At 36.7% G+C, this 23,350-nt stretch overlaps 1 protein-coding gene across 1 annotated transcript in view; it reads left to right on the forward strand.

The window, feature by feature from the left end:
* Window positions 1–23,350, forward strand: part of ADGRB3 (adhesion G protein-coupled receptor B3) — a 795,310-nt gene that overhangs the window by 371,193 nt on the left and 400,767 nt on the right. The window contains exon 9 of the mRNA XM_023544583.2: window positions 14,108–14,302. Within this exon, the coding sequence (XP_023400351.1) occupies window positions 14,108–14,302 (195 nt within the window). The remainder of the gene's footprint in view (window positions 1–14,107; window positions 14,303–23,350) is intronic.

Genomic DNA, 23,350 nt, shown 5'->3' on the forward strand with positions numbered 1-23,350 from the left:
TGGGAGATTCAGCTCTCTCCTTCAGAGGTTCCCTGCTCAGTTTTCCAGCTTTCTGTCCAAACAGCCTCAAATCCAACAAATGTCTTGACAGGGAGACCAGCTGGGTGCTTAAAGCTGGACTCATCCCTCAGTAGGCATTTGTTTCCAAAGCATGGAGAAAGATGGAGAAAATTGTGCTCTGCATTTTTGTCTTCATCCTAACTCCTCAGCTTCCTACACACCCCAAAACTCAGCAAATGTCTCATGGAAAAAATCCCAGCAAAGTGTTTAGAATCCCTTAATTTTCCATATGTTTCTTCAGCCATGGGCAACCAAAAACATTAGTTCCTCTTTCTGCCCCAGGGGTCATGCCCAGATTTAGCAAACCTCTCTAGAAGAAAAAAAAAAAAAAAAAGCAAAAACAGTTAAAAAACAAACAAAAAAATTCGTTGAAATTGTTGGTTTACCTCAGAAAATCTTCATTGTTTCTGGGATTTCAGTTGAAGTCTTCATTGTTTCCATAGCTCTTTGATGCCTTTAAAAGTGTACTTTTTATAATTTATATGGAGATTTTTCTAGTTGTGGTGGCAAAATGTTGGCTTTACATGAATGACTACGCTCTACCAAACCAGTAAATTTCAACTGTAGTTAAAAAAGGAAAAAAAAAAATCTTGAGGCACATATGATGTGCTTCCTAGGGTTTTTGAAGGAGGTCTATTTTATAGATATATAATGAAATATTTCCATAAGTTATACACATTTTTCCTCTTTTGTATCATTACAGTGTTTTACAGATCATAGCTACAAAAGACCAGGAGATTTTTAGGCTTCTAGAAGCACATGGATTTAGTATGATTTAGAGAAGAAATTTTAGAGGAAGATTTAAACATTTAAATTCACTGAATTGAAACTGTTGTTCCTAGGATAATAGAATATAGTTGTGTAGATAGTTACATTTAGGCTAATACCAAAGAGGAAAAAATTACAAAAGAATATGCACCTTATTATGTAATCATTCATTCATCCATTCACCTACCCATTAATTAATTTTGCATAAATTTACTGAGCTTCAACTATGTGCAAAGCACATTGCAAAGACTTGAGGATGCAACATGAATGTAACACACACCATACAGACAAAATAAAGTAGAAAGAAAAAAGGGATAAAGTAATTTCAAACTGTAATATTTTGAAGGAAAAAAACAGGGTGCCAACATAGAGAATAATGGTTGGGGTAAGGAAATGGCATCTAAAACTGTAACTGAAAGATGAAATGGATTTGGACATGCAAAGAGTTTGGCAGGAAATGAGAGCATATTCCATGTACAGGGAATAACGTATTGGAAAACCCTAACCCTAACCTTAAAAAAAAAAAAAAAAAAAACCATTGCCTTTAAGTCAATTCTGACCCATAGGGACCGTGTAGGACAGGGTAGAACTGCCCCAGAGGGTTTGCAAGGAGTGGTTGGTGGATTCAAACTGCCGACCTTTTTGATTAACAGCCAACCTCTTAACCACTGTGCCAAAGGGCTCCAACCCTAACCTTAAGAAAGTAAAAAAGATACATTTGTTGAAAGGTTTTGATTAGGAAGAATGTCATGAGATGAAGTTGGAGAGTTGGGTAGGAAAAAAATTATGCTAGATCTTAAAAGGTCTTTTTTAAGACTTGATTTTATTCTAAATGCAATGGAAAGCCATTGAGGGTAGAGGAGTGATATTATTTAATCTAATTAAAGACAATCATAGAGCTGTTCCATGAAAAGTAGACTGTAGGGTGGCAGGCCTGCAAGGGGTGATGTCAGCTGCAGTAATCCAATGAGAGATTATGGTGTCCTGTATTAAAGTTGAGTGAACATGTTTAGCTGCTTGATGGGGATGTCATTTCCTGAGATGAAGAAGGCAAGGCCCTGAGGAAAAGCTTGGGATGAGTTGGGGTAAGGGAGCTGTCAATAGTGCTATTAGTTCAGTGGGCTATGCACTTGATAGATACTGAGAAGGTAGTTAGATATGGGAGTTGAGAGCTCAGACTTCAGCTCCTTGTCTAGAAATATAAATTTCAGAGTCATCAACATAAAGAACAGGAGGTGAGGAAGTGAAGAAAGACTGCATATTTATTCCTGTATTAATCAGGGTTCTATAGAGAAATACATACATATATACAGAGAGATAGAGAGAGTTATTTTAAGATATTGCCACAGAAGATTGTGGGTGTAGGCAAGTCCAAAATCTGTAGGCCAGGGGACAGACTGGAGATTTCAGCGGTCTTGAATCTGAAATCTGTAGATCTGCTGAAACTTCTGCAGAATATCAGCGTTTCAGTCTTCGGGCAGAACTCCTCTCCTTGGGAATCTCAATTTTTGCTGTGAAAGCCTTTTTGCCTTCAACTGATAGGAAAAGGCCCACCCACATTATGCAGAATAATCTACTTAGAATCAACTGATTGTAAATGTTAATCACATCTACAAATACCTTTAAAGCAATATCTAGACCAGCATTTAACCAAATAACTGGGTATCATAGCCTAGCCAAGCCAACATATAAAATTAACCATCACAGTCCCTTTCTAGGGATCATGATCATGAATGAGAGCAGAAAAATTGGGGCATAGTTAGTAGGAGATGTGAAGTCAAGAGGTTTTCGTATTGTTTTGTCTTAAATGGAAGATATCAGAACATTTTTGTATGTTAAATGATCCAATGAAAGGGTAACAGTAAGGATTTAAGAGAGAAAGAAGAAAATCGAAGAAAATCAAAGAAAATTCAAGAAGGCAAACAGAGCTGACACCCAGAGTGAAAGTCAAAGAATTTTCTTCCCTAAAGGAAGGACACTGGTTCCATTATAACTGGAGGAAGGAAGATGGGGAAGATATGTGCATTGAAAAGAGCTTAGTAGGTTTGCTGTGGGGAAGATGATGGACTTTTCAGCTAAGGGATTCTCATTTCTCCATTAATAGGTAGGATCATTAGCTAATAGTGAGAATTTAAGAAGAGATGTAGATCATTTGAGGGGAAAAGAACAGGTAAGAAAGAGTAATTTCCAGGATTTTGAGAGTAAGCCTACTAAAGACATAAAATTACCAGGTGTATTGAGTACAAGCTGAGATTGTCAATAAAGAATCTAGAATATAACTAGTAGGTTTAGTTGTAATTTTTCTCTAGCAGAGTTGAGCTACTTAGATGTAGGTGTAGAGAAGGCCTTTGATAGAACCTTGGTATTTAAAATATTTTCTGAGCACTAACAACATCCGCGGGACTTGGGAGCCTATTAGAAATGCAGAATCTCAGACCCTGTCCCAGACCTACTTAATCTGAATCCACATTTTAAAAAATCCCTTTGTGATTCATATGAACATTGACAGTTGAGAAACACTGTGGTAGATTTCTCCTAGGATCAAGATTTTGGTGGGTGAATGCAATAATGGAGTGAGGGGGCAAAGAGATAAAATGACTCTTAGCTCCATAACCATCATAAAAACTGAAAAAAAAACAAACCTGTTGCCACTGAGTTGATTCCAACTCATAAAGACCCTATAGGACAGAGTAGAAGTGCCCCATAGGGTTTCTGAGGAGCAGCTGGTACGTTCAAATTGTTGACCTTTTAGTTAGCAGCCAAATGCTAAAACCAGTATGCCACCAGCGCCCCATAACTCTCATAAGACATGTCAAATTTGGTGATATCCAATTCTCCACTCCTGTGCACATAGGAAGATTGAACTTCCCCACCACCTTGAGGCTAGGTGCCCCAATGCGACTAGCTCTGGTCAATTGGTTGTTGATGGAGGTTGATCTGTAGCACCTCCAGACCTGAGATTGTCATTGCCAGTGCATGATCTTTCATCCTCCATCAGTCCTTGAATGGCTATGATGAACAGAAGAACCTCCCTGCTGATCTGTCTTGCATATTATGTAGTGTGAGTGAGAAATAAACATTTGTTGTTTGTACCCACTGAGATTTTGGTGGTGTTTGTTATCACAGCATAACCTAGCCTATTCTGGCTGTTGCAATATCCCTAGAACTCTAAAATCCAAGTAATGAAAATAGAATTGGGAAAGCCTTAGAGAAATACTAAGTTACTTAGAGCTCTACCTACCAATGGGTACATTCCTAGACGTTTGGGTCCCACTTTGTGTCCACCACAGAAACCCTGGTGGTGTAGTGGTTAACAGCTATGGCTGCTAACCAGAAGGTCGGCAGTTCAAATCCCAGGCACTCCTTAGAAACTTTATGGGGCAGTTCTGCGCTGTCCTACAGGGTCGCTATGAGTCCAAATTGACTTGACAGCAACGGGTTTGGGTTTTTTTGTGTGTATGTCCACCATACTGCTTTCTACTCATTGTGCATGCATTAGGCTCTAGTTCTGTCTCCTGGCTTGGAATACCAAAAATAAATTCTAGATTTGTTTGGTGTTAGGAAAAGGAATCTCACTCACCTATATGTCTTTTGCTCAGGAAATGTATTTTTGATGAATTCTAGCCATGAACTACAAAATGAGTTATTGTTTAGTTCCTACTGGGTAGGCAAATTTACTGTGTTCTCACATTTATTCTGAAAATTTCCAGGCTTTACACTGAAATGTGCACATTGTGTACCTGTCGTAGTTTTCTTGATCAGGTTAGGCAAGGTTTTTCTCATACAATGCCATCTAGTCCTCAAATTCATGGCATCCTCTCTCTCCCTTCAGGGATCCCTGGGACAGGAAAACAGAGTATCCAATTCATCTATGGCCACATGTTATTGAAGCCACAATCCTGGGTTCTGTATCACACATATAAATGATTGCCCAGGGGAATTCTGAACTAAATCTGACTTATCAGGTTGTCTCTAGATAAAAATTGGCTTTTCAAATTTTAACCCCTTGTTCTTAGACAACTCTAAGGTGAACTCAAGCTCTTTGTATCAAATATAGTGAAAATTAGAAACTATTCATGCACTAGAACACAGAGTATGCCATCTTTACTCTACAGAACGATCTATCTTTCCTGGAGATGCTAGGTAGATCTGTGTATAATTTAATACCATCATCCAGTGAGTGGCTTTGGTATTAGAAAATGACAGAATTATCAACAGAAGCAAAAGAGGTATATTTAGATTATTGCTTTTTTTAAAAAGAAGTTCCTTGTATAATTATCTTTTAATTGAAGCCACTTGGAGCTGTGAGAACCTTTAATATACCTTACAGATGGACTGTAGGAGTTGATGCTGAAAATAATATATAAATATATGATGCTTAAAGTGTGTCATTTGCACAAAGTGACTATGATAAACCTTTTTTTAGCAATCACACAATAGAGGCAACTGTGGCTGGCAGTAGGAGGCATTAAGTGAAAAGAATAAGGTTATTTCAGAAACACACCTACTCTGTAAGCCGTGACCCTCACCACCTCTCTCTATACAAAGAACAAGGAGGCTTAATCTAAAACTGTAAAAAGTAAACTGTGTTTAGACCCCAGTTTTGTTTTTATTTTTTCTTTTCAATTGTTAGTCTTGTTAACCAGTATTAAATGTGAATGAACACAAAAGCTTTTTATGATTTGTCCTTTGGAGAAAAAATGCTCATAGAGTATTATAATATGAGCTGGGGTAATCACTGATAATTGTGATTTCAAAAGGAAATATTAAAATTTTAACACCTTTCCGAGCTACCTCAGAGACTAAGAGAATTAAAAAATACAGCCCAGGGGAAATAGAATCCTTAATATAGCTCAGGTTTTTTTTAACCTCTATTTGAATAAGACTATCCACAAAATCTTTTATAAACCTTGGTAAATGGTTTTAGGAACATTTAAATATTATATTGCAAAACAATGACTGCTAATCAAATAATTGGCAATAATACCACAAGGGTCTGGCAAATCATTTCAAATCTCTTGCTTTTTGTACTCTTTCCTCATATCAAAATATTTAATGTTTCCTTAAAACAAGCATGGTTGAGAATGATTTTTAAATATTTAAACATTTTGACAGTTTCTAACAAAAGCCCTATAAAAAGCCTGAGTTAAGAGTGAGTCGTTAAGAATACTGAGTCTGAAATCAGCCTGCCTGGGCTTAAATCTTTCTAAAACCACTACTGAAGGGCTTTGTGATGGTCCTAGAAATTCAGTTAGCCTCACTAAGCCTCCATCCCACCATCTGTAAAATGCAGATAATTATAGCACCACAAGGAGTTGTTTTAAAACTCAAATGAGGCAACTCATGTAAAACATTTAGTCCAATGCTTGCCATATAATAGGCACTCAATTAATGTAATATCATTGCTGCTGTTAATAGTTACTATTCTTAAAGGTAGCAATCATATACATATAACTGTAGATGTCTAAACTTTTTGAAATTATTTGCCTATTTATATTAATTGGATATCTTTAAAAGGTAGTTCTCTCAGGAAGTATAAAAATTCTCCAATTACTACATATTTCTTTCTCTTGAATAATCATGGACTGCCATGTTTTACTTTGTTAACTTCTGAAGATTATAGCTTCAGAGGAAAAGAATGTTTCTGTAGTTCAATTCAATTTGGCAAATACTTTGAGCAGCTATCTATTATGTGTCAGACAATATGCTAGGGATTTCAAAGGAAACCAAGATGAGTAAAAAAGTACAAGTTCTTTAGGAATTTATAGTCCAGTAGAATGGATAAGATAAGAATACAAACACTATAATAATATAAAATACAGGAAGATTACTTCTGTGGGGTTGCAAGTAGAGATCATATAACGATTACAGTTATCTAAAAAGAATTCATGAAGGATAAAGGAAAGATACCAATTTAACAAAAGGACTTTTGGAGTACATTTAAAGTTATAGAATAGCATGGATCAGGTTGCAAAGACAGAAACCCATGGGGTTTCTTTGGGAAATGGTGAGTAGTTAAGCCTGGATGGTGTTAGGGTACTTCTATCAGTAGTGGAACAGTGAGATGGACCAAGCTGACACCTAATAGATCATACTGAGTTTTGAATGCACTACAGCAAAAATATGTTTTCAAGTATTGCATTATGGCTGTGCTCAAATGAAAAACAGGTAAATACTTAAATTAGGTACCAGAAATGGAGGAAAAATCAAACCCAGAGTTATAAGGGAAAACTGATGATTTAGCAGCCTGTAGGAGTTTCAGATCATACGTAAGCCTTAAGTGTTGAAGGCTGAGATTCTAAAGCGCTCTTGATGATGCTGATAAGGTACCCTCTCATACAAGCGGTGATGCTATATCTGTGCCTCCTGCAATGACCCAGCACCATCTTTCTGCCCTGGCCTTATGGACTAGAAAAACTCTGTGCACCCTCAGGTCTAGGATGTGTCTAAGAAATTTACAATCTATCTGTACAAGGATTTAAGGAAGGGAGAGGAAAGTTGTTGCCATTCAGAAACTGAAACCCTTAACATAAATTATAGGCAGAAGGAATTAACATAAAAATTAGCGTAAAATTGTCCAGGATCATTGAACTGCCTAAGATCCCCCCAGACAGTTACACTCAAAACTAATCTCTAACAACTCTTTCACACACTAGGGACTTTATGCCCCCCACCAAAATAAATCCAACTGAATACAAGTTTGCAATAATTATGAATATCATGAGACAAAATACTATGAGGGAGAATCAACAAATATAGCAATAAGAAGAATTAGCAATGCTAGAAGTAAAAACAATAGAAAATACCAAACTATAAAATATTTGTTGAAAATAATTTGAGAGGTGAAGAAAAGAAAGGACAATTAAAGAATGGAAGACTACAAAAAGGATTAAATGAAATTTCTATAAGTGAAAAATACTGTCACTGATAATAATGAATAGAATCATTATCCAACTAGACACGGTTGGAGAAAGAATTATTGATCTGGAAGTTAGGTCTGGAAAAAGATCTCTCAGAAGCCAGAATATATAAATAAATGAAAAATGTAACAGAAATATAAAATGAAGAATAAAATAAGAAAGCCTGTCATGTGTTTAATAGGACTTCCAGAAAGAGGCTATGAAGAGATTGAGTGAGAGGATATATTTTATGAGCTAGTTAGTGCGTGGAAATTTTCCAGAGTTTAAGACAGATAAGATATTAAGATTATAAAAAGGTTCCGAAGTCCCAAGCAGAGTAAATAAAAGCAAATACACATAAGCTTAATATGCATTATACCTAGGATAAAAAGAAAAAACTTTATAGCTACCACAAATTAAAGATCGATAACCTATCAAATAAGGCTATTTGACAAACAGCAAACTTTTCAGCAGCAATAAAAAAGGCACTAAAACCACAATTTGAAAATGCTGAGGAGAAAATAAAACCATCTCTATCTAAAAGATCTATCAAAAGTGAGCCAACTGAAAAAAGTAAGTCAAAATTGAAATACCATTCATAGAACCTTATTAAAACAATCACTAAAAGATCAGAAAAAAAGGAAAATTCACCCAGAAAAAAAGGAATAGAATGAAAGAAGCAATTATCAAGAAGCAATAGTTAATAAAGAGACTGGTTACAAATACTATTATCTTAAAAATCAGTAATAATAATTGTAAGGACAATTTGAAGAATTCAAAAAAAGATGATGAAAATAATAAATAGCAATAAAGATGGAATAGTAAGAGTGAAATAACCACTAACTGAATAGAAATGGAGCCCTGGTAGCACAATTGTTAAGAGCCCAGCTGCTAGCCAAAAGGTCAGAAGTTCAAATAGAAATAGTGGTCAAGTAGGGCTGAGGTAGATAAAGTAAGGTGGTGAGACCAAAGATTGGAATCCTAAGTTGGGGCCATATTTGAAGGGTCTTATGAATCAAACTACTGAGGCTGTTTTTATTTGAAATGAAATTGGAGGAATTTTTGTTGTACTGTTTTTTGTTGTTTTTTTAAGCAGGGAAAGAGGTTCAGAAATGTAAAAGATAGCATAGTTTGGCACAGAGGAAGACTCAGTGAGACAAGTTAGGAGACTACTATAATGAGTGAGATGAATGAACCAAGATCCAGCTCATGTCTATAGGTAAAAAGGTTGAATGTGAGAAATATTACTGAGTTAGTACTCAGAGGAGTTATGGAGGAAAAGAGAGGGAAGTCATTTCCTGAATATCAACCATGTTCTAAGTTTTCTATCCAGTGCTTTAATCTCTATCCTTGTATTAACTCATAATAACAAACATGTGATATTTGCTTCTTTCCACAGATGAATCAGTCTGATGATCCTGGGAGAGAGATAATAATTTGTTCAGTGGTCCTATGTAGTAAGCAGTAAAACCACAATTTAAACACAGGTTTTATGACTCCAGCTCCTCTTTAAATTAACGTACTAGCAAAATTTCCAGAGAGTACGTAATTAGCAAATTTAATATACAACTTACAGAGTCATGGGGTAGAAACCAGATTTCATGCCTACATCATCACTGATTTTGAAGAGAAACAGAGAAAACAGTAGTTGAGAGGGAGTATAAATATGGGAAGTTGGTATTTAAATAAGGTAAATGATATCAGACTATATTTTTGAGAGAGGGCAAGACTGAAGAAGGGATTCTATTCAAAATCATAAAAGGAGGGGGCTACCAGGTGGTGCAAATTGCTAATGAGCTCAGCTACTAACCAAAAGATTGGTGGTGTGGCACCTTGAAAGAAAAGTTGGGTAATTTACTTCCCAAAAAAACAGCCAATGAAAACCCTTTGGAGCACAGTTCTTCTCTGACACAGATGGGGTCGCCATGAGTCAGAATCAACTCGATGATAACTGTTTTTTTATCTTAAAGAAGAACGACACTTCTTCCATAGAGATAAAAATACAGGAGGAGGGGTAGAATGCAGGTAAAGGACAGTTTGAAATGGAGAAAAGGTAAGGTGAGCAAGCCCAATTTGAACTCAAGTGCTTTATAATCTAGAGAAGAGACAAACAGCCTAGCAGTGGATTTGCCATTCTAGATAAAGGTAGTGAAAGGGTAGACATGAGGCAAGGAAAGAACTTTCACAGTGTGCCTGTATTGTGAAAGGATGATCGAGAAAGTAGAAATTGTCTTTGAACTAAATATGTTGTGGATGGAAATATGTCTTACGCGAACACTCTGTAGCCACTTTATACATGCTAGTAATCGTCCACACCAGCGTGTATAAATACTGCAATATATTTGCTCTGCATGCTTTCTTCTGACATACCAGGAAGGATGCTAATTAGTACCAGTTGTGCGGGCTGGTGGTGTGATCTAGACACCTGTCTGCTAAAAGCTGGACTGAGAATAGCTCATTCCACATAAGCCTGCTAAGCAGCTGTCAGGTGGCAATGACGTTAATTTACTACTAACTCTGGCCAGATTTGGTGCTGACCCCGAGGTGCCATTCAGCGCCTTCTGTACCTATTTTTATTACAAACAGAAAACATGTCTACATGCTTTATTCCTCAAGATTCAAGTCAGTGTCGTGATGCTTTTGTTGGAGAGGAAGCATAACTTAGATCTGTACAAGTTAGATCTCTCACAGACACAATGATTACCAAAATAATCAATAAAGGCCTGATTTGAAGCAATAAGGTATTGTTTTCCTAAACCATTGTTGCATTCTGTTCCTAATAGGGAAAAATTTAAGTCTTCTACAGCTTTGAGTGGTACAGCTGTGATCTGTATCAGTGGCAAAAACCTAAAGGCTGAATTTTAGGGTTTTCTCGTTTTTTAGATTAGACCCTAATAGCTTCATTACTCTTCAGAACTTTCTTCATATTCCACCTACTGAACCAGACACTTTCCAGCTTAGAAGCTACACTGTTTCTTTAAGTATTAATCTCATGCTATTTGACACAAGTCCTGGGGTCATGTAAACAGTTAATACACTGGCTGCTAACCAAAAGTTTGGAGGCTCGAGTCCACTAAGAGGTGCCTGGGAAGAAAGGCCTGGTGACCTACTTCCAAAAACATCAGTTATTGAAAATCCTGTGGAGCACAGTTCTACTCCAGCACACAAGGGGTTACCGTGAGTCAAAATCAATTCTGTGGCAATTGTGGTATTTGATACTAGTGTTCGCTATGGACTGTGTTATGAGTGAGTTAGGAAAACTCTCAAGTGTGTCTGATTTAATCCTCAGATCTTATGCGAGCATAGCAGAAAATTGACTCAATCATTCATTTAATTCATTCATTCATTCAGTATGTTGAGTTATTTCTCTAGTAGACAGGAATATAACAGTAAACAAAATAGTCCAAGACCCTTCCTTTATAAGGCTTTTATTCTAATGCGGAAGCAGGAAAATGAATAAGCCAAGAGGTACATGGCGCGATGTCTGGTCAAGTTAAGCATGATGAGGTAGACTAAGATGATTGAGAATGGCAAGAGTACCATAAGGAGTCAAGTAGGACTTCTCTGAGGGAGCTGACATCTAGGTAAAAACTTAAACCATGTGAATCTCTTTTGGAAGACGAGTCAAAAGGACAAGCAAGTGCAAAGGCCCTGAGAGAGGCCTGCACTTAATATGTTTGAGGAACAGCAAAAAGACTAGAGTGACTAGAGCACTGAGAATGAGGAAGAGAGGGTTGTAAGTTTCTAAAAACTAAAGCATGTGGGGCACACAAGTCATGGTGAGGCAAGAAGCTTTCATCTATTAATAATAATAAGAAAAGATGCCGTTGAGTCGATTTTAACTCATGGCTGCCCTATGTGTTTCAGAATACAACTGTGCTCCATAGAATTTTCAAGGGCTGACTTTTCAGAAGTAGATCTCCTTGCTTTTCTTTCGAGGTGCCCCTGGGTGCACTCATTCTGTTAACAGTTTGGTTAGCCGCCGAGTGCATTAACTCTTTGCACCACCCAGAGATTCCCATCTATGCAGTAACCCAAAAAAATCCAAACCCGTTGCTGTTGAGTCGATTTCAACTCATAACAGAGCAGAACTGCCCCATAGAGTTTCCAAGAAGCACCTGGTGGATTTGAACTGCCAACTTTTTGGTTAGCATCCATAGCTCCTAACCACTAGGCCACCAGGGTTTCCATTTATGTAGTAGCTTGTGCTAATTATTTTAGGCTTGTGTGAGTTTGTTTGAATTAGTAAATGGCATTCAAAACTCTTTTACCATATAGGCATGTTTATCAAATCTTAGAGGAGAAGTGGTAAACTGAGTTACCAATGGGCTAAAATTTCATAGCTAATAAGTTGTGAAATTGAAATTTAAACCCTGGCACTGCTAAGTTTCAAAACCCATCCCATTTTTTTTTTTTACAACTGTGTAGTTAGAACATAACTCAGTACAACTAGATTTACTCCAACAAACATTAACTTGTGCTTTGTGCTAAGGCTATAAATAAGGCAGATAACTTACCCTCGAGGATCAGAGAGACTATTGGGCCAGAAAGATATTTAAGCAAATAATTATAATTTGCTGTGATAAGAACGAAGTATGTATAAGATAGGAGTACAGAGAAGGAATTCATTAACTCTGTTTAGATAATTAGAAGAATCAGGATCAAAGCTGAGTGGTTTATAAAGAAAAAGTGCTGAAAGGAAGGAAGATGGAATATCCAGTGCAAAAACATAAAGGCATGGAATGTATGACCTGAACAGAAAATTGCAAGCAGTTATCAGTAGCTTAGAAGCAGAGCTGGATTCAGCCCGGCATATACTATCATGGCAAAGCAGCTGGCTTCTTCTACTCTGCTTGGTAGATGTCCTTTCTGATTGGCCAGTGCTGTGGCTGTATCATGATTAAATACTTTAAAGCCACTTCTACTTAGAGAGAAACAGAAATGGACACTGAGACTAAAGAGACAGGCAAGGGCTCGATCATTGATGCCATGCTAATTGTTTGGACTTCAGTCAGTGGCTGATGGCTTCCACTGAGAGGAGACAGGGAAAGAAATGAAAGAACATGGGAAGAAACAAACTACTTAAATATGTTTTTTAGCATAAAACAATGAAACTAGAGTATGTCTCTGAAGATTTTTATTTTATCAAAATATTTTTAAATAAGTGAGAGACTAAAGGAAAGTATAACGGTTGTAAAATATCTAAAGTGTCAAAATAACACTTTAGTGAATATATTTTTTAAATTCCTTTTTGATTAGATAAGCTTGTCATTTTTGAAGGACTTGTTGGCACTGCTTTAATGGAAACAGAAAATAAGAAATTGATGGTTAAGCTTTTTTCACTTTAACCTTTATATTTTAATTTTTCTGTGGTGTTCTTGATCGCTTTATGATCTTTTTTCTTCTTTCTTCTTTTTTATTGTTGTAAAAATATATACACCACAACATATGCCAATTCAACATTTTTCACATGTACAATTCAGTAAAACCAATTACATTAATCATGTTGTGCACCCATCACCAATATACCTTACGGACTTTTGATGAGTCAATTTTATCACAAATTTAGCTATGGGAAGGTGAAGATTAACCTTCTAGTAAACAAGCAAAATTATAATGGATCCTTGATATCGATATCTCTTTATCCACTCTTACCTTACCGTTCCTCCACATTATAGTAAGATGATTTTCTTCCCTTGAACTGTAACGTAAACATATATGAAAATTGACAGCAGACTTCACTGGCCATCAAACTGATTTAAGTCTTGCACTTTAATAGTCTGTTGTTCTGCTAAAGACTTAGCTGAGGGTTGTTGGGTTTTTATTTATTTGTTTTTAGAACACAGCTAAAGTAATCTTTCAGTCATGCCATGGTAGTCCCTAAAATTTGGAGATCTTTTCTTAAGCTGAAATTGTTTTTGTGGTAGTTTTGTTTTTGTTGCTGTATAAAGATATGTTTACATTAAGAGGTAAGGCAAAAAGTATAAGTTCAGCTTGTTAATAAAAATGGGTATTTTGAAGTATTTATGATCTCTCATCTTTGATCACACCTTTCAAAACTATTTTTATGTTTACTTCAGTTAGAAACCTAACTTAATACTCATTTTTCCGAATTTATTGAATTGGGGATTCTGAGAACTGGAACTGGCAAGACCGTCAGGCCTGCCAAACTGTATACGCTCATTAGTTTTCTGCATCTGGGATGTTTACCCATCTGAGTGTGAGATGCACACAATTTACAGTTCTGAAATGCTCCCAAGAATTCTAAGACTATTTTAAAGTTGACTGAGTGAATGTAAATACATGTGCTTGATCAAGATATGTAGAGAGCCAGTAATGAAGATTCTGATATTCTTACTCTGTTCTTTTGACCATCACAGATTAAAGAACACCTTGCTAAGGGGCAGCGAATGCTGGCAGGTGATGGGATGTCCCAGGTGACCAAGACACTGTTGGATTTAACTCAGAGGAAAAATTTCTATGCAGGCGATCTCCTAATGTCCGTGGAAATCCTCAGAAATGTGACAGACACGTTTAAAAGGGCAAGTTACATCCCTGCATCTGATGGTGTCCAGGTAAGGGAGACAATCACATGAAGGAAAAGACAAAAGACTAGAGACGATGCAGTCAATTTTTGGTCTCAAGAAGTTAGTGCAGCCATCTTGAAGGCAGCCCTAGACTAAAAAAAGGAGAAAATGCTCAGTTCTGCAGGGGAGACATCCGGTTTGTGCTTAGAGTGAGCTCTTGAAATGATCTCATTTCCCTTAGTCATTTCCGCACCTCAGTGTCCTCAAACCATAAAATGCAGATAATGTACCTCAAGGAGATACTGAATGACAATATCAGACACATGAAGTGCTTTGAGCTCTCAGCTAAAAGGCGCTATAGCAAATTCAAGGTGGTATCATGAATGTTTTAGTCTCACATTTAATATCACCATCTTGCCATAGGAGACTATTAAAAGTACGTTAAGTGTAATGAAAGCACATTAACTGTAACATGCAAAGAATTCATCATTTAAGGTTTGTTTGGGGTTTGCTCTTAGAAGGGGGGAAGCCATATTTAATTTTGCAGAACCTTTGCCTGAAAATATCAGGCACACAGAGAATTGTTCTGAATAGGAAATTCAGTAACTCTTAACAGCATATTCTTCTTGTCAAGGAAGACTTTTAGAGTAACATTTATTTCCATAATAAAGTTTAAGTACTCATCGTATTTCAGTATTGCCTTTTTCATTAAAACAAAGCTAGTTGAATGGCAAACAAAGCATATTTAATGCAACTCCTGTTTGCATTTCAGATTAACCCCTTTTGTGCTGTAGGCTAAAATGTACTCCTGCCAAGAATGCTGAGCCGATTTCTGCATTTCCAGCTTAAGGTTCTTCCTGTATCTCTGCATAAAGTTCATTAAAATAGAGGGTTAGCAAGACTCCCAGATAGGTATTGTTTTCTTTCAGCCCACCCTTCATTTGGGAGTTTTATTTGCATTTCTCTTGGGCAGTGCAAGTTTCTTCTTCTTATTTTGGGGGACTTTGTTTTATTTTAATCAGCTATTGAAAGAAAAAGTCTTTTTTAGAATCATTCATAAATAATACTAAGGTCATGACTTGTGGGTTGTTGTGTGCCACCCAGTCAGACTCATACTGTCCCCATGTGACAAAGTAGAACTGCCCCACTGGGTTTCGTAGGCTGTAATTTTTACAGGAGCAGATCACCAGGTCTTTTTTCCCACAGAGCAGCTGGTGGGTTTGAACTGCAAACCTTTCAGTTAGCAGCCAAACTTAACCATTGTGCCATCAGGGCTTCTAGACTTGTGGGTAACCAAAAAAAAAAAAAAACCAAACCCAGTGCCGTCGAGTTGATTCCAACTCATAGCGACCCTATAGCTCCGACTCATAGCAACTTGTGGGTAGAGATATATACATTACTTCTTACTGGTGAAAGTAACTGCTCTGAGAAGTATTAGCATGGAATTGTGTATTATTACCAGTGTTCAGAGAATACATATTTAATGGCTTTACTTCAGGGGAAAATGAAAAGATTGCCCTTATTTTAGCATTTTGAAAATGGTTTTTTTCCCCCTTACAAAGAATGAAAAAGTTTTCCAATTTTAAAAATTTAATAAAGTAAGCAAAGAACAAGTTTTTTTCCCCGCAGTTCTGAAATACTTCTTTTCATTAGCATTTACATTAAATAAAATTCGATGTTCTTGACATAAAATGCAGGTTGTATTTTCAAATATATATGCATTTACATATATATGTATGTATATATATATATATAAATCAGACACTGTATTTACTGTTCATACATCAGGTAGACTGCTACACTAAGTAATCTGTAGATCCCCTTCTAAGTCTCAAGAGTACAGGGCTTTAAAAAGTTTAGGTGGTAAAGTTTAAGACATTGAGATGATCAGGTTATATTGGGAACATATTTTAATTGAGCTATTCGTTAGAGCGCATTGATTCAATGAACAATTAGTTTAAGCAAGTGCTTGGTCTTGGACAGTCACTGATTGACTTAAATAGAGCAATTTGGCTGATTATTTTGTTGTCTTTTGCTTAGTGAGAAATGGGCTCCTCCATTTCTATACTGCTAGCCCACCAGTCTTCTATATACACAAAGTTCCAAGCACATTGCTGTCCTAGTCATTCCCTCACAAATAGCAGCTGCATTTTATAATTTCACTGTCTTTACTAGTGTCTTTTCTGACACATAGAATGCCTTCCTCTTGTGGAACTCTTTCTTCTATCTTTGCCTGTCAAAATTCTAGCCCAACTCCAGCCAGTCTGTCTGAATGCTAGACCATCAAGTCCCCAACTCCATCTGAAAATGACCTTTCTCTCCTTTGAAATCCCAGAGAACTGGGTACTTTTCTTATTCAGATTTTCACAGTTAACTACATATACTATAGCTGGCCACTTGCTGTAGAGTCAGTTCTGACTCATGACAATCCCACACGTATGGGAGTAGAACTGTGCTGCATAGGGTTTTCAATAGCTGATTTTTCCAGAGTAGATCACTAGACTTTTCTTCTAAGGCATCCCTGGTAGACTCGAACTGTGAACCTTTCAGCTAGTAGCCAAGCATGTTAACCATTTCCATCACCCAGGAACTCTATATATACTATTCATACATTTATTGTCTTCATTACTCTTGATTATAAACTCTGGTTTGTAACCTTAGTTAACATTCCCTGTACCTTAAGTAAATTTCAGTCTTCCATTTCCAAGGGCTCTGGGCATTTCTGATTGGCTATCACCTCAGGTTTAATATGACATAAACTAAACTCATCTTGAATTTCAAGTTTTCTTGCATTTTCTATTTCTCTTTGTAGAATTACGAGTCCCTAGGCTAGAACCATAATGTTGTCTTGACTTTTCCCTTCTCTTCCTTTCCTACTGGGCTGCCTACATAGCACCTCTTCCATCCATTCTTTCCTCTCTCTTCCCACTGCCGTTATACTAATTCAGTCTCTAATTACCTCAGCCTACATTATTTCCATGGCCTCATTCCCGTCTTTATTTACAACCCCATCATCTTATACACTATGGTCCTGTTAGTTGTTCTAACAGCTCCCTACTGAGAAACCTTCAGCAGAGCTTCGAGGCTTCTAGAATGACAACCCAAAGTCTTTAGCTTGGCTTCTAGTGCACTATGTAATACATCAGTTACCTATCTCTCCAGCTGCATGCATGTATTTTTCTTTCTTTCACAGTCCATATATGAGCTAAATTAACCATTTCCTGCCTCTTGAGTGCCCTATATGTTCTTGGCTTTGCATCTTTGCCTTCCTCTGTGCTTTCAGTCTGGCTTGGTCCATCCAGTCTTCTAAAGTAATGTCTTAGTCCTCTGGGCTTCTGAATTCCAGTAGTACCTTCTTTGCTGTTTCTTTTTGTATTTTGTATTATTAGCACTCACAAGTAAGTCTTTAAAATGGAAGAAACTTTCCTGACCCAGCATTGTACCCCTGCCCAGCTCCAGCCCACTCCTTCAAACATGATTTAGCACAGAACTTTGACTCTAGAGGATGTTGAACAAGTGTTTTATGAATTAAAATTAATTTTAATAACAAAATTAATAATCATGTAGGCACCACTGAGTTTTTCATCCCTTCTTTCACTGGGAAATGATGAGAAAAGTTTAAAGAAAGATTAACTAAAAATATTTAGGGAGAGTATGTTTCTTTATATGTAGCCGTGTATAACGCATTTTATCTAAAATGCCCAATAATGCTGGAAATACTGGATTCAATAAAAGATCCATCTGATATACTGTTGAAGGAGATAGAATAGCCACAAACTTAACTGACATGATTCATCCCAATGTATGAGGTCCTTCTATTTGCTGAAGTGACTCCTATTTAATAATCATTTCCAGAAAGTAAGATTCCTTCACCCCTTTGGATGAAATCTATCCATGGACAATTTCATTTAGCAAGGCTTCTAAATCTCACCAAGACATTCTTCATATACAGTTTAATGCCATCTTTATCTGTTCAATAGTCATAGTTTAGGACATGAGAAATGTTTATAAGTGGGTTTAAATGAACAAACTCATGGAACTTCATATTTAATTGTATGTTTTAAAGTTACATAATTATTTTTACCTTCCCTCAAATCAACTCGTAGCATTTTTTTTCTTTTTCATGGTGATAAGTTTTTCTTCCTTTTCATTCTTTATTTCTTTTTTTTTTTTTTCAAACAAGTGTGGCTTGACAACTTCATAAAACAGACCACTCTTTTAACTTAATAATATCAATTGCTATCAAGTCAGTTTGGGCTCACGTTGACCCCATGTGTGTCCAGAGTAGAACTGACAAAGGGTTTTCAATGGCCACTTTTCAGAAGTAAATCACCGAGTCTTTCTTCAGAGGTGCCTCTGGGAACCCCCAACTTTTCTGTTAACAGCTGAGCGTTAAAACCATTTGCACCACCCAGGGACTCTGCTTTCAGCTTAAGGAATCAGGAAAATTATAAAGTTAATGTTCCCTCAAATTATGCACCTTAGTGAGAGACAGCATCACTAGCTGAAAGATTGGCAGTTTGAAGCCACCCAGAGATGCTTGAAAACCCTGTGGAGTAGTTCTACTCATGGGAGTCTCCATGAGTCAGAATTGACTAGACAGCAATTAACAATAACAACCTGAATTTGGAGACCTTAGACCAGATGTCCTCTTTTATTATTTAAGAGCAATAATTTACTGCCATTGACAACTGAGAAAAATAGGAAGCCGAAATATAACCCACACATTTTCAAAAATCAGGGCAGTATGTAGTTTTTCCTTATTTAATGATTTTAATGAAGGTAATTAAGATTTTAAAACTTATAGTGTGGATTTTCATATGTAAAAAAAAAAAAATGTACTTACCATTAATTTCATTGAAAAATTCATGATATGCACCACAAAAGCATTGCTTTGCTAAGTCAACACTAAATTCCATTTAAATGGGCACAGTTACTTTAATAAGTGACAATCGTTTAAATAAAGTAAGACCCTTTCTCTTCATTTATTATTACTCTGTCTGCCAAAAGGCATTTAGCTCTTTGGCAGCTATTACATATTAAGATTATGCCCACCATCAAAGCATACATATGTACCCATTGTTTATTTATTTATTTTTATAATGTATTTTATTTTTGCTTTTGAGAATACACACAGCAGAACATACACCAATGCAACAATTTCTACATCTAAAATTCAGTGACATTGATTATATTCTTTGAATTGTGCAACCATTCTCACCCTCCTTTTCCAAGTTGTTTCTCCCCCATTAACATAAACTCACTGCTCTCTAAGGTTCCTATATAATCCTCTGAGCTGCTGTTATCAATTTTATCCCATATACAGAGTTCTTAAAAGTGCACATTGCTCAAGGCAGACATTCTTTACTAGTTAAGCTAAACTATTGTTTGGCTTTAAGAAGGCTTTAGGGGTTATTTTTGGCCTAAGATTTAAAGATTATCTCAGGGCAATAGTTTCAGGGGTTCATACAGCCTCCATGGCTTCGAAAAGTCTGTATTCCATAAGAATTTTCAATTCTGTTCAGCTTTTTCCCCCTTTTGATCATAATCCTTCTATAGAATCTTTCATGAAAGTGTTCAGTAGCGGTAGCCAAAAACCAAACCAGACCCATTGCTGTTGAGTTGATTCCGACTCATAGCGACCCTGTAGGACAGAGTAGAACTGCCCGATAGAGTTTCCAAGGAGCACCTGGTGGATTTGAACTGCCATTCTTTTGGTCAAGAGCTGTAGCACTTAACAACTATGCCACCAGGGTTTCCAGTGGTAGCCGGGCACTATCCACTTTTTCTGATAGAGGAGGCAGCTGTTCCTGGAGGCAATTGACCACACATTCCATTTACTCCTCCTATTTTTTTTTTTTTTTTTTTTAATTCCTGACTCTTCTTCTCCCTCTGTTGCTCCGGGCAAATAGGGACCAATTGTTGTACCTTGGATGGCCATTTGCAAGCTTTTAAGACCACAGGCACTTCATAATGAACTAGGAGGAAAACAGAAGCACTAAACAAACATATTATTAGGCCAATTAACTGCCATGTCCCATGAAACCATGACTGGAAACCTCCAAACCAAGGAAACAAATGCTATGAGATTTTTGGCTGTACATAAGCAACTCCAATAATTTTTTGGGAGGGAGGGAGGGGGCAGGGGTCATTGTTTTAAAAATATCTATCACATAACTTTTGTCAATTCTTCATTGTTTATTTTTAATCCCATAAACTTGACATAAAACCAAAACCAAACCCACTGCCATTGAGTCGATTCCGATTCATAGCGACCCTGTAGGACAGAGTAGAACTGCCCCATAGAGTTTCCCGGGAGCTTCTGGTGGATTCGAACTGCTGACCTCTTGGTTAGTAGCTGTAGCACTTAACCACTATGCCACCAGGGTTTCCAAACTTGACATAGACCAGGGTAAAATAAAAATGAATGAAAAAGGAGGACAAAGAAAATAATTTATGGGATTTTCACTGTCATAAACTAGCCACCTAGTAGATCTTTAGGCAAGGAATTTAATGCAACATGTGCCAGTTTTTCCTCATACAGAAGTGCAGGCCCTGGTCTCGCTTTGTTCAGTTGCTGGGTCATAAAATGAGGCTCCTCGTAAAGTCACAGTCTTCTCACCTGAAAGGACCCATCTCTGAATATGACTATGAGATTGTGTTTCATTGAGTTTTAGACTCTCTCAACTATAATACACACCATTATTTTATGTCCCTCTTTTTAAGAAGAAAAGATACTGCATGTAACATGACATGATGCTAAGATGCCACTAATTTCTTGACTAATCCTGATTTCTGAGATACTAAAATTTAGAAGAAAAAAAGTATGATGGTATATCTTAGAATGATAAGATATAGGTAATTTTTTTTAAAACTGGTAGAACAGATATTCCAAAAGTCTTTTCCTTTCGGGCTTATTATTTTCCAAACTTTGGGATTTTGTCAGATATCCAAGACTCTACTTATGCCAGTTATGGGGAATTCCTTTTCCAATCTTTCACATGTTCCTTCAAGGCCCAGCTGAAAAATAATTTTTCCTCAAAAGTCATTCCACCAAATTCCAGACAGAAATTAGATTTTTTTCTTACTTCTGTGATCTTTTGAAACTTTGTAAATATCCCTCCCATATAACATTTTAAGTATTTGTTCCTAGGTCTTCCTGCAGCAATAAATTTAAAGCTCCTTGAGATACTATTATGTCTATGTTCCTTGGGCTTACCCTGACACTTGAAACATAGTAGACACTCAGATATTTGTTGGTATAATTAACGAATAAAAACCCATACCTGTTGCTGTCAAATTGATTCTGACTCGTCGCGACTGTATAGGACAGTGTAAAACTGCCCCATAGGGTTTCCAAGGAGCGACTGGTGGATTCAAATTGCTGGCCTTTTGGTTAGCGGCCAAGCTCTTAGCCACTGTACCACCAGGGCCCCACAATTAATGAATGAACATGAGTAAAATAGTGACGTTTGGGGAATTCTCATTGCTTCATGAAACATAAGAAAACTACTCTGTGAACATACTGTTGAGAGAGAAAGAGAGGAGGGGAAAAGGAAGGGATGCAGAGAGAAAGTAAGAAAGAGAGAGAGAGGCTTGCCTGTTTACTTTTTTTAACTTCTGTAAAAACACATACTAGTCTCATTTTATCAATAGAGAATTGAGTTTATACCACCTGCACCAGGAACTGCACAGACTATAAAAAGAGGTGTCAGTGGTTATTTTACAGGGCTGTTATAAGGTTTAGAAATATAATATATGCTAAATACATAATACATACATAATAATATTCGTTAACACCTGGAACATAGTAAATACTCAGTAATGCCATTATTGTTAATATTGTAACTCTTAACCTAAAAGTAAGATAGTCTTTGCTGTCAAACTGATCATAAATTATTGAAGAAAAAAATAACACATAAAGCTAGAGTATGGTGATATAGTAGAAAGATATATGTACAGTATGTCCTATTTCTAATAATTCTAGAAAGATAGAGGCCTGAACTGCCACAGTAACAAAAAAGGCTTTATGGGAGAATTAGGACTTGAGATACAATTTGGTGAAGGAAGATAGGCATAGAAACACTGAATAAATAGTCAAACAGTACAATCAAAAGCATGTTGGAAAGTGCAGATCATGAAAACAAGAGAGTCAAGGTCAAAGAGAAGAGTTTACTAAATGCAAGCACGATTATTGAAAAGATGCCCGGCAGAAGCAGAAAACTGGATTGGTGGATTGGTGAGATAAAGGAATCTTGGGAGGAAGGAAACCCATGGAGAAGCTATGGTAGTGATCCAAAGGAAAGAAGAAAGCATGTTTTCCTGACAGTGGATCCGAAAATGTGGAGAGACCTCTCAGTGGGATGAAAGCCAGGTCCTTGAGACAGTTTAGATGAGGAAATGAGAAAAGAAGATATCTAAAGTATACATACCTGGAGGTATCCATGGAGACTCGGGGAGCTGTGTCCCTGAAACACTTTCTCACCACTCACCTGAATGCAAGGACCAGCCTCTACTTAGGTGTCCTGTTTTCTGCCAAAACTTGTGTGGGTCTAAATCTGTGTTTCCAAAGATTTTTCATTGTGTGTCACTGTAAAAAGCAACAGTTTAGATCAATTTACAATTGAAAACTGGGGTTTTACAAAATAGTATTTACTCTTATGATAGCATTCTATTTTCTACTGTTTTTTATTTCATTAAAAAAATGGTCATGAATGTTTGAAAAACACGTGTTTAACTAATACTTTCCTTATGTTTGTAAAATTTATTTCTCTGTAGTTGAGATTAAGCAGGAAACTCAAACCTCAGTTTCGAATTTTTCCTTTAAATGTAGACTATATTCTAAATAAAATATTTCAGAGTGAGTGAATTAAAAGCAGAGGTAGTGATTTCAGCTTAGTCAAACATACTCTATCCTAAAGCACTTGCCGAGCAGGCAGGTATGTTGCACTGTGGAACTTTCCCATGCTGACCATGAATAGTGTTAGGTCACCCAGTGAGGACCCTTGAGTATTATTTCTTCTCTGGTTGCAGTGCCAGAGACAGATTTTGCAGAGAGAAGAGTGAGTTGGTGATTGTGTGAGCAAGTATTGCTAT

This window comes from Loxodonta africana, chromosome 1 (genome assembly GCF_030014295.1).
Source record: "Loxodonta africana isolate mLoxAfr1 chromosome 1, mLoxAfr1.hap2, whole genome shotgun sequence".
Lineage (NCBI taxonomy): Eukaryota > Metazoa > Chordata > Mammalia > Proboscidea > Elephantidae > Loxodonta > Loxodonta africana.